At 38.4% G+C, this 14,967-nt stretch overlaps 1 protein-coding gene across 1 annotated transcript; it reads left to right on the forward strand.

The window, feature by feature from the left end:
• The first annotated feature begins 11,777 nt into the window (after positions 1-11,777).
• On the forward strand, positions 11,778-12,937 carry LOC138168440 (olfactory receptor 11H4-like). The gene has a single exon (XM_069097463.1). It carries the CDS (start codon positions 11,996-11,998, stop codon positions 12,935-12,937), a length of 942 nt encoding a protein of 313 aa, XP_068953564.1. The 5' UTR covers positions 11,778-11,995.
• The last annotated feature ends 2,030 nt before the right edge of the window (positions 12,938-14,967 follow it).

Below are 14,967 nucleotides of genomic sequence, written 5' to 3' on the forward strand. Positions count from 1 at the left end.
AAACCACATGATCATCTCAATAGATGCAGAAAAGTCTTTTGACAAAATAAAACATCCATTCGTATTAAAAAACATTAGAAAGCATAGGAATAAATGGATCCTTCCTCAAAATAATAGGTAGCATCTATTTAAAGCCATCAGCAAGTATTATAGGTAATGGGGAGAAGCTAGAAGCATTTCCCATAAGATCAGGGGTGAAACAAGGGTGTCCACTATCATCCCTCTTATTCAATCTGGTACTAGAAATGTTAGCAGTAGCAATTAGAGAAGAAAAAGAAATCAGAGGAATCAAATTAGGCAAAGAAGAGACCAAGCTATCACTCTTTGCAGATGATATGATGATATATTTACAGAATCCTAGAGAATCAAGTAAAAAAACTATTTGAGACAATAAATAAATTTGGCAAAGTTGCAGGATATAAAATAAACCCACATAAATCCTCGTCATTACTTTATATTTCCAATGAAATTCAACAGCAAGCGATAGAAAGAGAAATCCCATTTAAAGTTACTGTAGACATTATAAAATATTTGGGAATCTACCTGACAAACAAACCCAGGACCTATATGACCACAACTACAAAACACTTTTCACACAAATAAAGTCAGATCTAATTGGAAAAATATCAATTGCTCATGGCTGGGTCGTGCTAATATAATAAAAATGACAATTTTACCTAAAATAAATTATATATTTAGTGCCATACCAATTAATTTACCAAAAAACTACTTTATAGAGCTAGAAAAAATAGTAACAAAATTCATTTGGAAGAATAAACGGTCCAGAATATCAAGGGAATTAATGAAAAGAAATGCTAGGGAAGGTGGACTAGCTATGCCAGATTTCAATCTGTATTATAAAGCAGCAGTCACCAAAACTACTTGGTACTGGCTGAGGAATAGACGAGTGGATCAATGGAATAGATTAGGCACATGAGATTCAGAAGTCAACGACTCTAGTAATCTATTGTTTGATAAACGCCCAGACCCTGGTTTTTGGGATAAGAACTCACTATTTGACAAAAGCTGCTGGGAAAACTGAAATATAGTATGGCAGAAACTGGGCATAGACCATTATCTAACACCATATACCAAAATCAAGTCTAAATGGGTGCATGATCTAGGTATAAAGGTTGATACTGTAAGCAGTCTCCTAAAACAAGGAATAGTTTACCTATCAGACTTGTGGAGAGGGAAAGACTTTATGACTAAACAAGAATTAGAGAATATTATAAAATGTAAAATGGATAATTTTGACTACATGAAATTGAAAAGCTTCTGTACAAACAAAGCCAATATAACCAAGATTAAGAGGGAAGTGGGAAATTGGGAAAGAATCTTTACAACCTATGTCTCTGACAAAGGACTCATTTCTAAAATATACAGAGAATTGAGTCAAATTTATAAGAATACAAGTCATTCCCCAATTGATAAATGGTCAAAGGGTATGAACAGGCAGTTTTCAGAGAAAGAAATTAAAGCTATCTATAAGCACATGAAGAAATGCTCTAATTCACTATTGATTAGAGAAATGCAAATCAAAACAACTCTGAGGTACCACATCTCACCAGTCAGATTGGCTAAGATGACAAAACAGGAAAATGACGAATGCTGGAGAGGATGTGGGTAAATTGGAACACTAATGCATTGCTTGTGGAGTTGCAAACTGATCCAGCCTTTCTGGAGAGCAATCTGGAATTATGCCCAAAAGGCTATAAATACTTTCATACCCTTTGATCAATCAATACCACTCCTAGGGTTGTATCCCAAAGAGATCATAGAAGTGGGAGAAAGACCCATATGTACAAAAATGTTTATAGCAGCTCTTTTTGTGGTGGCAAAGAATTGGAAATTAAGGGGGTGACCATCAATTGGGGAATGGCTGAACAAGTTGTGGTATATGCATATTATGGAATACTATTGTGCAATAAGAAACAAGGAGCAGACAGTCTTCATATTTACCTGGAGAGGCTTATATGAACTGATGCTGAGTGAGAAGAGTAGAACCAGGAGAAATTTGTACACAATTACAGACACAACGTATGTGTGATGACCAACTTTGATAGACTGGACTCCTCTCAGTAATGCAGTGATATAAGTCAATCCCAAAAGACTCATGATGGAGAGAAATATGTGCATCCAGAGAAAGAACTAGAAAGAACTGAGTTTATATCCAGGTGGAAGCAAAATACCTGATTGTTTTCCTTCTCTTATTTGGTTTTTTGTCCTCTTTACCATTTTTCATTCCAGCTAATACAATCCGTCTTTATAACCTGACTAATGTATAATGTGAAAGTATTTACAGATCCTATACTTGACTAAATGTAGCCATGGAGGGGAGGGAAGAAGGGGACAAAATGTGAAACTCAAGGAATTGTGGAATCAAATCCTGTAAACTAAAAGGAAACAAACAAATTAATTTAAAAAAAATAAAAGTTGAAAAAAAAAAAGAATTTAATGATGACTTGTTTGTGTAGTCACTATCATTCCATGATCCAGGAGCAGCTTATGGGATATATTTCATTTTTCATACCTAAAATCAGAGGATATGTGAAGATACAAAAAGAAGGAGGCAACAAGTCAAAAACCTGAACAAGCTGTCTGTTGCTGATTCCAAGCAAATCCAAGATTGAAAGGATTAAGCAAGGGGTCATTGGTCAGTAAAGGCACATCATTCTACCCCAAGACCCTTAGAGCTAGATGGACCTAGATTTGCCACAAGATTGAGTGCAGCAGATGTTTTGAGATGATAGTAAACTGAGATTTGGCAATTTTCCACTTGGATCAAAGCAGGAATCCCTCAAGGTAACCACAGTAAGAGCCTCACTGGGGATAATAAGAGGACACAGATTTCCATTCTCATCACTGAAGAAAAAAAATCCGCGTCGAACACCTCATCTCTAATATTGTTTCTAGATTTCCCCAAGTGCTCTCAGGGTGGAAGCCCTAGGGAAAGAGTCTTGTAGACCAGAAGTGATAACTAGCAGAGGGAAGTCATATTGGCCAGACTCTCTTCTTTTTGTGGGTCACAGCTTGAACTGACCCCTTTCTTCACAGAGGAGCAGACAGGGACAACGGCATTTGATTTGAAACAATAGCTTCTATTCTGGGTATATGAGTTTGGTAAGGGAACTTTTCTGCTTGTTCTAATTTAAAAGTGAATATCAGTTATCATATTTTAATTCATTTTTGTAATCATATTATTTCCATATACTTGGTGGGAAGGGGGTCACTAGCCAGTTAAAATTCCTGTATCTCTTAAAGGTCTAGGAAAAAAATAAATCATAACTCCACTACAGAAAAAAAAATCACACCTTCATTCAAATTTGAACTAATATATTTCCCCTTTTTGTGACTTTCAGGGCAAAGAATGAGACTGGGGAAGGACTCTATTTTGGACTAAGAAAAGATGAGAATCCATGCAAGTCCTCTCAAAGAGCTGATGTCTTTCATTCTTCAAAACTTTGATTGCAATTCTCTAAAATTTACTGCAAATCCTGGACCAGGTTTTATCAAATGAAATATAATTGGCACCTAAAAGACAAAGAGAATTACTTCCAGAATTCTCATGGTGGTCTTATTCCCTTCTTCAGAAGCCAGTGCAGATGCATGGACTGTCTACAGTGGTTTTGACTGGAGTTCATGAGAAATTACAATCTGTATGGTAAGTTGAGAAAATTATCTTTGGGGCATATGTAAAGGATCATCCAGTTGCCCTTGAATCTTTTTATTTAAACTAGCCCAGGAATTTGAACTGGGAATAATTACTTTTCCTTATACAGAACTTCATATGCACTAACTCATTTCATCCTCTCCACAGCACTTCTGAGATAATTTGTAAAGGAGGAATTTATTGTCCCCATTTCATAGACAAGGTAACCAAGGCTTGGGAATTGAAGTAACTTGACTAAGGTCACACACAAGTGGAAAAGTCAGGATTCAAGCCTAGGACTTCTGACTTCAATTAAAACATTCTTTCTATTATATCACACTTCTTCCTTCTGGAAGAAAACAAGATCAAGTCAACAAGCACTTATTGACCACTTAATATGTGCTACGTGTGTGCTGAACAGCAGATGCAAAGGAAAGCCAAAAAATAAAAACAAAGTGGTGCTCTCAAGAAACTCACAGTCTAATGAGAAAGACAACATGTAAAACTATGTAAAATAAGATATTAAAAGGATGAATTATAGATAATCAACAGGAGCATGTTATTAGCAGAAAAAATTTTGTAGAAATAGGAGACTCAGAAAACTGAATCCCTTGGGAAATTATCTTTTCAATACATAAGTCAGACAAGATTCACTAGACTAAAAGATCTAAACTGAGAAGCCTAAGTTTCCTAAAATTCAGTAGTCATCGGTAAAGGTTCTAAAGTAAAATGACCTCTATTTAAATCCAACCTCTGACACTTAATAGTTGTATGGCCTTGGGCAAGTCTTTTAATCTCCCCAGGCATCAGTTTCCTCATCTGTAAAGTGAAGTTAAATATTCAAACATTGGTACTCCTACTCTAAGACCTATGTTTATAAGTTCCTACTCCCTTGACTCTAAAGTGAGACATTCTAAATGTATAAAATTTGGAGTCACTGAAATATTTAAGTAAAGTTATTTGGAAACCCTGATAAAATATGTTTTCTAAGCACCAAAGAAGTTGAATTTCCATGACAAAAATTGGAAGGCATCATGCAAGGATCTGACTTCTTCCCCATACTAGTTCACCTTTTAACCAGTGACTTGAACAATAGAATTAAGCATAAGTTCGTTAAATGTGTAGTAAATATTGAACTGAAAATGACAGGATAAAATTAATAACTGGCCCAAAGACTAATTTGAAGATGACAAAAGATTTTTTTTTCCAAAGGAACTATGTGAGATAGTTAAATAAAAATAGATAGATAAAAAGGATAAATAAAAATAATTGGTTTTATCTCCTTTTCATAGATGAAGAAACTGTGGTTCAATGAGAGTAAGGGTTTTATGCCCAATCACAAAACTCATAAGGTCAAAGCCAATATACTCAGGTGCCTGAATCCTAGACCATGAATCCCCTACCATACGAGACTACTTTTAGAGATGGACAAGATGAATCAATGGTTGGACAAAAAAAAGGTTACATATTGATTTGGAATTTTAGGAGAGCTGTTGTTCATCCCTGTACCTTTGTAGGAGGATGGTATCCAGAATGCTGAGGAGACGTGAAACAGAGTTATATGTGGAACTCAGCGGGTAAACTATAAAGAGTTAGCCAGTAGAAGACTCCGGAGAAGCATGATGGATATCTTCAACAATTTTTGATCCTAGGACATGAAGCAAGGGCTTATTCTGTTTGGAAAAAGAGGATAAACTTACTACCTACACACAGAAGTAGCAACGTAAGATATTTGGGGGTCAATATAAGGAAAACCTTCCTAATGAAGAGAAAGCTGGTACAGAGCAAAAAAAAAAAAAAAAGACCTAGAATTGAATGTTGACTTTTCCACTTACTATACTATTATGTGACCTTGGACTGGTCATTTCACCTATTATAGTTTTCTCCTGTAAAATGAAAAGATTGTAATAAAAGCTATATAAGTCCCTTGAAGATCTAATATTCTATTAAATCAAAGCTATATAAAATAAAATGGTTTGTCTTGTTAGGTGATATTTTCCCTATCACTGGATCTATTCCTGTAGCTATCTATGATGCCATGTCAGTAATGCTATAAGGGATTCCATTTTTGGGTAGGGATTTCTATTAGAAGACCTCTAAGGTCCTTAATTATTATTAGATTCTATGACTTTCCTTAGAGTCAATGACAGAGGAACAATTCAATTTAAGAGATTATCTTTTAGTCCAAGAATTTTCAGAGGCTAGTGAGCAGAAGAGTAAAATTTTACTTTTTTTTTCTCATTTCCTCCAGGCAACTTGAAAGAATAGGTGAACCTGAGAATAGAATTTCCTTATTTCTTCAGGAATAGCCCCATAATATTACCAATTAACACTGTTGCCCCCAGTGTGGTGGAGGAGAGGAGAATAAGGAACAGAAGGAGGTTCAGGGGAGGATTGTCCTATTGAAGAAACCAGACTGATGTGAGATTTAGGAAAGCAAAAGAAAAGGGAAAAGGAGGAAGTAGCTCTAGCTAATAGTTTTTTAATGAGTCTATAATCTCTTTCATCAAAAGAATAATAGACATTCACATGAGAAATAATTCACATAAGGTAAAATAAAAATACTTTAATATTTGAAAATAACTTTTTCAAAACCATATTGTGAAATAATCAATGTGGTTATTATTATACCCATTCTACAGATAAGGAAACTGAGGCTCAAAGAGTCTTATTCCTAAGCACCCAGACTATAGGTATTAGAGAGGGAATCTGATCTTAATTCTTCTAATGCATCACATTTTATTTATAATAGGGTAAGCAAGATGGTCAGGGGGAGTGTAAGATGATGCCATAACATGAAGAGTTTGTCATGTTTAGTCATGGAAGGGTTGGAGAAACCACTTGGGGTGGGGCAGAAGACAACACTGATATGTCAAAATATTTGAATGACTGTCATGAGAGTGAAGAGGCAGATGGTCTCTTGCTTGGCCCCCCAGGGGAGAAGTAGGAGCAAAGGGTAGCAGTTTTATAGGAGCAAATGTAATATTGCCATAAGAAAAAAAGCTTTTGATGATTAGAACTATCTGAAAGTAGAAAGGGATGCTTCAGGAGGCAATGGGGCTCCCTCTTGATAGAGGTCTTAAAGTAGAAGATGCTGGAGAAGGATGGTTGGTCTGGTACAGGATGGACAGAAATTATTTCTGAAGTCACTTCTAGCACTTTGTTTCTATGGTTCTGTGACGCCAGGTCTGTTTCCACCATACATGTTAAGTTATCTAAGAAGGCAAAATTAATGTCTACCCTTCTGCCCTTCCAAATTAACTATATGACTTCTTTTCCCTGCTAAGACTTCTGACTTTGACATTCATTTAATCTGTTCTCACCTGAACAAAAATTCTGGAAGGCAGAGAAATTCAGTTTCAATAGCCCCAGATTTGTTGTCAAAAAACCTGCGTTTAAACTACAATTCTATTACATATTAACTATGTGAACTCAGATAAGACACTTAAATTCTCTCAGAGATTAGAGGCCCATAGGTATTAGATCCTTTAGAGACCTTAGAGATTGTCTACTTCAACTTGTTCACCTTACAGATAAGGAAACCGAGGGCCAGAAATGTTGAGATTTGTCTGAGTTCATATAGTTAGTAAGTTGGAGGGTCAAGGTTTAAACTGATATTTTCTGATTTCAAATCTAATGTTCTTTCTACAATACCATAATACAATAAATGCATAATAAAGAGATGCTATTTCAATCAAACCAGCCAGGAGTCCAAACAGGAATCTTCAGATCTATAGTCTGAAAAGTTTGCCATTGGCCCAATTCCTAATCTGTGCAATGAAGGGATTGGACTCCATGATATCTAAAGTCTTTTTAACTCTGAAATCCTATGACCTTGTGATCTACAAACTTTCCAGAGAGGCATCATAAACTGGCAGAGAGACCTTCCACTCTCTTAAGCTTTCTACTTTATTCAAAGAGGCTTGCACAGAAATCCTTCCCCTGACAATCACTAGCCACATGACCATGCACATGACATTTAAACTCTAAGCATCAGTTTCCACATCTATAAAATGGGGATAATAATAGAGCCTGAGCACCTTCCACTGTGTTCTGTGAGTGTCAAATGAGATAATATAGATCAAGTGTTTTGCAAACCTTAAAGAGCTAATTATAGTTATTATTAATAATAATATGAATGAAGCAGAAAGGTCTAAATGGGTGTATATAGTCCTGGTGTACAAAAGTTCAGATCCATACCCAAAGAGTCATGAGCCAAAAAAATATCTCCTGATAACCTGGGGACCATTTAATGTCTCTCAGAGATTCTCTCTGGTTCTGTTCCTCTTATCACCACCATGTAACAATAGAAAATTCCATTTCAGTCTCATTGACTATGACCCAGGTGACTCCTAGGAGTATCAACATATTGTTCAATCATTTCAGTCATGTCTGACTCTTTGTGACCCCATTTGGGGGTTTCATTGCAAGATAGTGGCATGGTTTGCCACTTCCTTCTCTGGCTCATTTTACAGATGAGGAAACTCAAAAGAGGAGATAAAATTTGCAGAAGATTTTACATGGGGTCATATCTTGAATAAAAAGGGAACACTTGAGATATTTAACACATTTCTACCTTCTTTACTAAGGCCTCAAAGCTGTTCCCTGAACCCAGAAAAGTTTATTAGACAGGTGTGAAGACCTCTGACTCATCATTCTCACCCAAAGATCCCTAGTTCTTATTCCTAACCAAGCAAGAGTAATTCGATTCCATTAATCTTTTGCCTGTGTCAAGACTCAAGCAGTGTGATCCCCATGTAGTCAGCATCTCTCATTGATTCACTTGGGGACTGATGAAAAGTGCTTACACACTTTTCCGTTTGCCTTTCTTTGTCTCCCATAGACCCTCCCAGGGACTGGGTAGTATGACTTTCTAAACAACCTCAAGAAAGCGTTAGAAACACTGGTGGGTAAAGGGCCAAGTTGATGGCTGCTGCCTAAAAAGCCTCCTGGAATTCTCAAATTGGGTGGTGAAAGTGGCAAAGCCAAGATTCAAACCCAGATACAGTGACAAAAAAATGTGTGCCCCTATTATAGGGGGTCTTACAGAGATACTCTACGCTGGTGTTGACATCTGAATTAACTCCTTAAACACAACATTTAATTTTGGAATCGCTGAATTAACTCCTTAAACACAACATTTAATTTTGGAATCGCTTCACATCTATAGGAACAGAATGGGAGTGAATCACATTAGCAAATAGCAAGAAATAATCTACCAAGATGCTTTTTGGATTCAAAGTGATTGGTTATCACACAATAACCCACAGTATGAAAATGAATCTGTTTAATCCAATTAAATTCAACAAACACTTTTTAACATTAACTCTGTGCAGACCACTATTCTCAGCACTGGTACAATTCTATTCATAGTCTCATAGAAATCTGTTAAATCATGTTTTTCTCCAGTAATGGCTATCTGCTTGTATCACTATTCAGGCACCTACATCATAGTATATTAGAAAGGCCACTAGATCTAGAGAAAGAAATCAAATCGCGTCTCTGCAAATTACTACCTATGTAATTTTCGACAAGTCATTTAACCTCATAGCCTCGATTTCCCAATCTATAAAATGATGGGTGAATGCCTATGAAGGCATGAAGTCCTATAGTAGGAGCAGCAGGACAGGAAAAAGTACAATGTAGTAACAAAACCAACTTTTATGTAATGAGGATAAGGTTAAATGGAAATCTGTGGGAGAAGCTTTCCAGCATCATTGCCTTCAAAGAGCCTCTTCACAGTAGCCCCTTTTATTTAGATCATCCCTGGGTATACCACCTAGATAGTCAAATATGTCTCCAGGCAGTTATTACAATTAAAGTGGTTTCCCTTGTTGTCTAGGCTCAAGCTTTGTCACTCCCTTACTGAGTACAAGTGGGTAGTTCCCCTGACAAGTTGCAGACAGCTGTTACCATTATAGATGAAACTAAGTAATACCCTTTTTATTCAGGATATGATCCCATGTGAAATCTGCAAATTTCCTCTCCTCTTTTGAGATATTGGAGACGCAGCAGGCTTTGGGAAGGTGATTTTGTAGGGTGGCTTCCAATCTGAACTCTGAAAAGTGTCTCTAGTTGTAGCCAACCTCTATTCTCCATCCCAGCAGTTTCCTAGGGTTTAAAAATTTAACCTGATGAAAGGGAATTGGGCAGCAAGGTTCTCTTCCCAGATAAGTAAACCAGTAGTCCCCTGTCCCTGTTATAGCCCCACCAAGATTCTTAGAGCAAAACCCTGCAAAGACAGAAAAGCAGCTTCTCAATGGTCAGGGTATCCTAAAAGGTCTTCTGCAAAGATACTTCCACTTCCCTCCCATCAGCAACATTTGATATGGAACTAGGAATACCAAACTTCTGCCCTGTCTTCTACATGTGCCAGTCACATTTCAGCCTGCATGGCATCTCAGACAGTCCTAGGAGGTGGTCTGAGGGTGACCTCACCAGGGCCCCCCTTTTCCTTAACAGCTACATATTCATCCTTTTCTTTCCCACCCTAACCCTCACTGCTCAGCTCTCCCCATGGCATTCTCTACTATTTCTCTATGTTTGCACTATTGTTCTCTACAAGCCTTGGTACCTGCAATTATCTGCCCCCAGCCCCTACTTGGGGAAGTTAGGTGACTGAATGGATAGAGTGCTGGGCCTGGAGTCAGGAAGATTCATCTTCATTGAGTCCAAATCTGGCTTCACACATTTACTAGCTGTGGGACACTGGGCAAGTCATTTAACCCTGTTTGCCTCAGTTTCCCCATCTATAAAATAAACTAGAAAAGGAAATGGCAAACTATGCCAGTATCTTTGCCAAGGAAACCCCAAATGGGGTCACTAAGAATTGAACATGACTAAAGTAACTGAACAATAAAAAAAGCTCCAACTTGGGGCAAATATTCATTCCAGTGGCATAATGAAGCCCAGATACTTCTCTGCCATTTGCTCTACCCAACCTCCACTTTCCAACAACTAATTCCTCTACTTTGGACCCTGTAACTAACACTGCCTATGACTGTCTGCTCTTAGCCTCTGCTTGGGAAAAATGATCACTGATGTGGCAGAAATAAATAGAACTCATGCCAGATCCCTCTCTGTCCTCAGTTCTGCCTGGCCTCCTAACCCCTACTCCTGCCCCTACTCAGTTATTGACTGGCAGAGTTGTAGTTTCCTCTAGCTCAGACTATGCAAGGCTCTCCCTGCCATACTGCAAAAGGACTTTATCTATGAACAGACAAATACTATGGCCAAATGTTCTTTTGGATATCATCTCTCTCATTTTTTATTTATAAGGACTTTCCTTTCCCCTTTTCCCTCTTTCTACTGTGAAAAACAAAACGATCTAGGCCTAGAGAGCTCTAGATCCTGTCACTATTGTACCATTTATAATTCAAGAAGGGTTTAAATAATTACAGCAAGAACCACAAAATAGTGGGAGAAATAGCTTTTATTGAATGAAGAAAATAACCTTATATTTAATGCATCATGGGAGACTCTGGGAGAGGGCCTGCCAAACTGGGGCCTATAGGGGAAACCAGTCTGTAATCATCACCAGCTCCGTTGGAAAGAGGCTTCAAAGTTCCTAATTAAAATTATGTCTTTAATTCAGATCGCCTCTAAGCATGCAACCTAGAAAATCATGCTGTTTTCTAGGCAAATGTTACATTTAAAGGAATTCTACAGGCCAGCCAGTGTAAGGTAGTTAGGCTGTCCAACAGCCTAACTTGGTTTATGAAGACCTGAGTTCACATTTTGCCTCAAGTACTTACTTAACACTGTGACCCTGGGCAAGTCACTTAACTTCAGTTTTCTAATTTGTAAAATAGGGATAATAGTAGCACCTACCTCACTGAGCTATTGCAATGATCAAATGAGATGCATTATAAGGCAAACCCTATATAAATGCTGGTTATTTTTATTAACACTCTCCTCTCTTCACTACTTGTCTGGGAAGCTATCTGTTCTGTTGGATGGATGATGCAAACTAAAACAAAGAGAGAAACTTTTGTTCACTTTTCTTATTTAGAAAGTCCCATAATTCCTAAAGGGGTTTCAGTGGTCTCTTCTGGGACTAAATTCTTTGAATTCAGTGAAAGAGAATTCTCCAAAGTTCAAGGCTCTTCCTTTTTGTTCACCATAGTTCAGGAACCATTCTACTTGTTCCCTTGCTGAACGAATTACCTGTAGATCACATGCAAACTGCCCCAAAGCTCAGAAAAGCTATGATATTTTTTACCCATTTCTTTTCTTTCTCACTGAGAATCACACTGGATGTCTCTGACTTACTGAATAGGAAACAACAAATGTAATGCAAATGCGGAGTTAATCATTCTTGTCACCTTCACAGGTTAGGAGGAAATGCTGTCAGAGGCCAGGAACTTTTCCCACACGGTAACTGAATTTATCCTCCTGGGTTTTCCTAGCTGCTGGAAAATTCAGGTGCTACTTTTTTGTGTATTCTCTGTGACTTACATTCTGACTATCCTTGGAAATATGGCCATTGTCTGTGCTGTATACTGGGACCTCCGGCTCCACACTCCCATGTACCTGCTGCTGGCCAACTTCTCCTTCCTAGAGATCTGCTATGTCAACTCTGATGTGCCCAATATGCTGGCAAATTTTCTTTCTAAAACCAAAGCCATTCCCTTTACTCGATGTCTTCTCCAGTTATATTTCTTCTTTTCCCTGGGTACCACAGAGTGCTTATTTCTTTCCATCATGGCCTATGATCGTTTCCTAGCAATTTGTCGCCCACTGCACTACCCCACAATCATGACCACTAAATTCTGTAGTAACCTGGTCATCTTTTGTTGGGTATATGGTTTCCTCTGGTTCTTGGTCCCAGTAGTTCTTGTCACTCAGCTGCCGTTCTGTGGTCCAAATGTTATCGATGACTTCTTATGTGACTTGGGACCATTGCTGGCCCTGGCTTCAGCTTGTGTCCCTATCCCAGGAACTGTTTTCATATGTGGCTCCATGAGCTCCCTCCTCATCTTCGCCACCTTCTTCTACATCATTGGATCCTACACCTTAGTGCTGAGAGCTGTACTACAAGTACCTTCAGTCTCAGGGCGGCGGAAGGCCTTCTCCACCTGCTCATCACATCTGGCTGTGGTTCTTCTGTTCTATGGCTCTGTCATGATGACATATGTGAGTCCAGGCTCAGGAAAAGTGGAGGGGATGCAGAAATTCACTACTTTGTTCTACTCTGTGATGACCCCTCTCTTTAATCCCCTTATTTACAGCCTCCGGAATAAGGAGATGAAGGAAGCCTTGAAAAAAGTCTTAGGAAGAGCTTGAGAACTGCCCATTGCCATTAATAATCAATCCCAAGGATATTTATATTCTTTCATTCAGACCGGTTTTTCATCACTGAGGGGAGCTACCTAGTATGGAAAATCCCTTCTCTGACACATATTGGCAATTCATCAATAATCCACAGTTTTAAAGAGTTGTCTGGGGACATTGAGAGTTAAATGACTTGGCCATTGTTATATAACTATTATGTGTCACAGTTAAAACTTCATCTTGGGATATACTGATTCCAGGGCTAGAGCTCTTTCATAATAATAATAGTAATAAATAGTAATAACCAACATTTCTATAGCACTTACTCTTTGTCAGGCACTATGCTAAGCACAATTACTATCTCATCTGATCTTCATAACAACCCTTGGAGATAGATACTTTTTGTTATCCTCATGAGGAAACTGAGGCAAAGAGGGGTTAAGGGACTTGCCCAGGGTCAAACAGCTAGTAAGTATTTGTAGTGGTAATGTAATTTTGAATTTGAAGATTCCTTCGTGTTGGCAGAAGTAGCAGGTACTTAGCACTTTGTAACTGATCAAGCCTCTGTTGGAGAAACAGAAGGTATGAACTCCTTTCTCCTTTTACTGACATAACAGGAAGGGGTTGGCTGAAACAGGAAGTAGCTAATGCTGTGTATATAAGAAAAGCTCCAGAGAGGCATACTCAAAATTTTCTTGCGACTAAGATCTGGTGGCAGAGCTGCTACAGAAGAATGGAGAACGGAGCCAGAATTTCCTGGGAGCTTGTGGTGGTGGAGCTTCTTTTGGACAGGAGCCCAGAGCCCAGAGCCAGGAGCCCAGGAGACCAGGAGCCCAGGAGTCTAGGTGACTGAGGAAGCATTACTGGGATGCTGAGACTTTGTTTGTTTGTGGCTTGGTTGAGCCTTGAATTCCCTGGAGCAGCAATGGTGAAGGATCTGACAGGGACCATACCCTGTGAACTTCAGTGTGAAGCAGCACCTGCCCAGAGAGCAGGTCAAGGAACTGGGAGCTGTCTGCCATTGAACCCAGGTGACAGTTTAGTGAATCCAGGTAGAATCTGGGACCATGGAAGGGGATCCAGGGAAACTGAGAACCAGCCCCAAGTCAAGATGAAAAGACCTCTCCTTGGATACTGAGTAATTATGGAATTATAGTTTACTAGTGACCTAAGGGGTGGAGGGTTTTGTGTATGATACTTAGTAATTGATTGCTGAATAAGTGGCTGATTGAGTTGATCAAGACTTTGCCCCAAGAGTGGAAGACTTTGACTATGTACTTTGAGATTACTGATAAGTGACTAATTGAGTTAACTTAAGGTTGACAATTTTACTTTGAGACTATGTTGTGAATATTATATTGTGATTTTCTGTGATAAGTTGTAATATTGTGAATGCTGTACCTTGCTTCTCTGTGAAAGTTTTGCTTTGATTTGTTATGTAAAAAATAGAGTGATCACTATACTGAATTTGAACTCAGGTCTTCCTGACTCCAGACCCAGTATCCTGTGCACTATTGGACCTCCAAGCTGTCTCTTTTCCCTGTTCCATGCTGTCTCTCAGCTCCAAGACAAATTTAAATAGCTCATCTGTTATGAAAAGAATAAGAGGATCAATGAGCAAATGCAAGCCACTAATAGGAAAGAAAAATCTAAACAGTACAACCTGAGATTCTATGCATACATCACTGATGATACTTTATCTAGAGGAAGAAGCTTTCCCAAGGTACTAAGTGTACATATATGTTCTGGGAGAATTGAACCTGGTTGGTAACATTGGGCCCACATGTTCACCTTGGCCCTTCTCTATGCATTCTGACATATCATTGCAATGAGGCACATTTGTGCATTTCCTCTGGAGGATCTTAATAAACTACACAATGCCCTGTCTTCATTTTCCCTATGGACACTCATGGTGAAGAGAAAGACTTTCAAAAAAAAAGATGGCACCAATATGAAGAAGGGCCAGATCACCCATTAGCTACTAAGCAGCTCAACAAATACTTTTTACCATATCCCTACTAGCACATATGAAGGATGTTTCA

Source organism: Petaurus breviceps, unplaced genomic scaffold, assembly GCF_028583685.1.
Source record: "Petaurus breviceps papuanus isolate PSGF00001 unplaced genomic scaffold, PetGlider_PUasm1.0 37, whole genome shotgun sequence".
Lineage (NCBI taxonomy): Eukaryota > Metazoa > Chordata > Mammalia > Diprotodontia > Petauridae > Petaurus > Petaurus breviceps.

Coding starts and splice junctions, on each gene's coding strand:
- LOC138168440 (XM_069097463.1), top strand. CDS start 11,996: ATGCTGTCAGAGGCCAGGAACTTTTCCCACACGGTAACTGAATTTATC.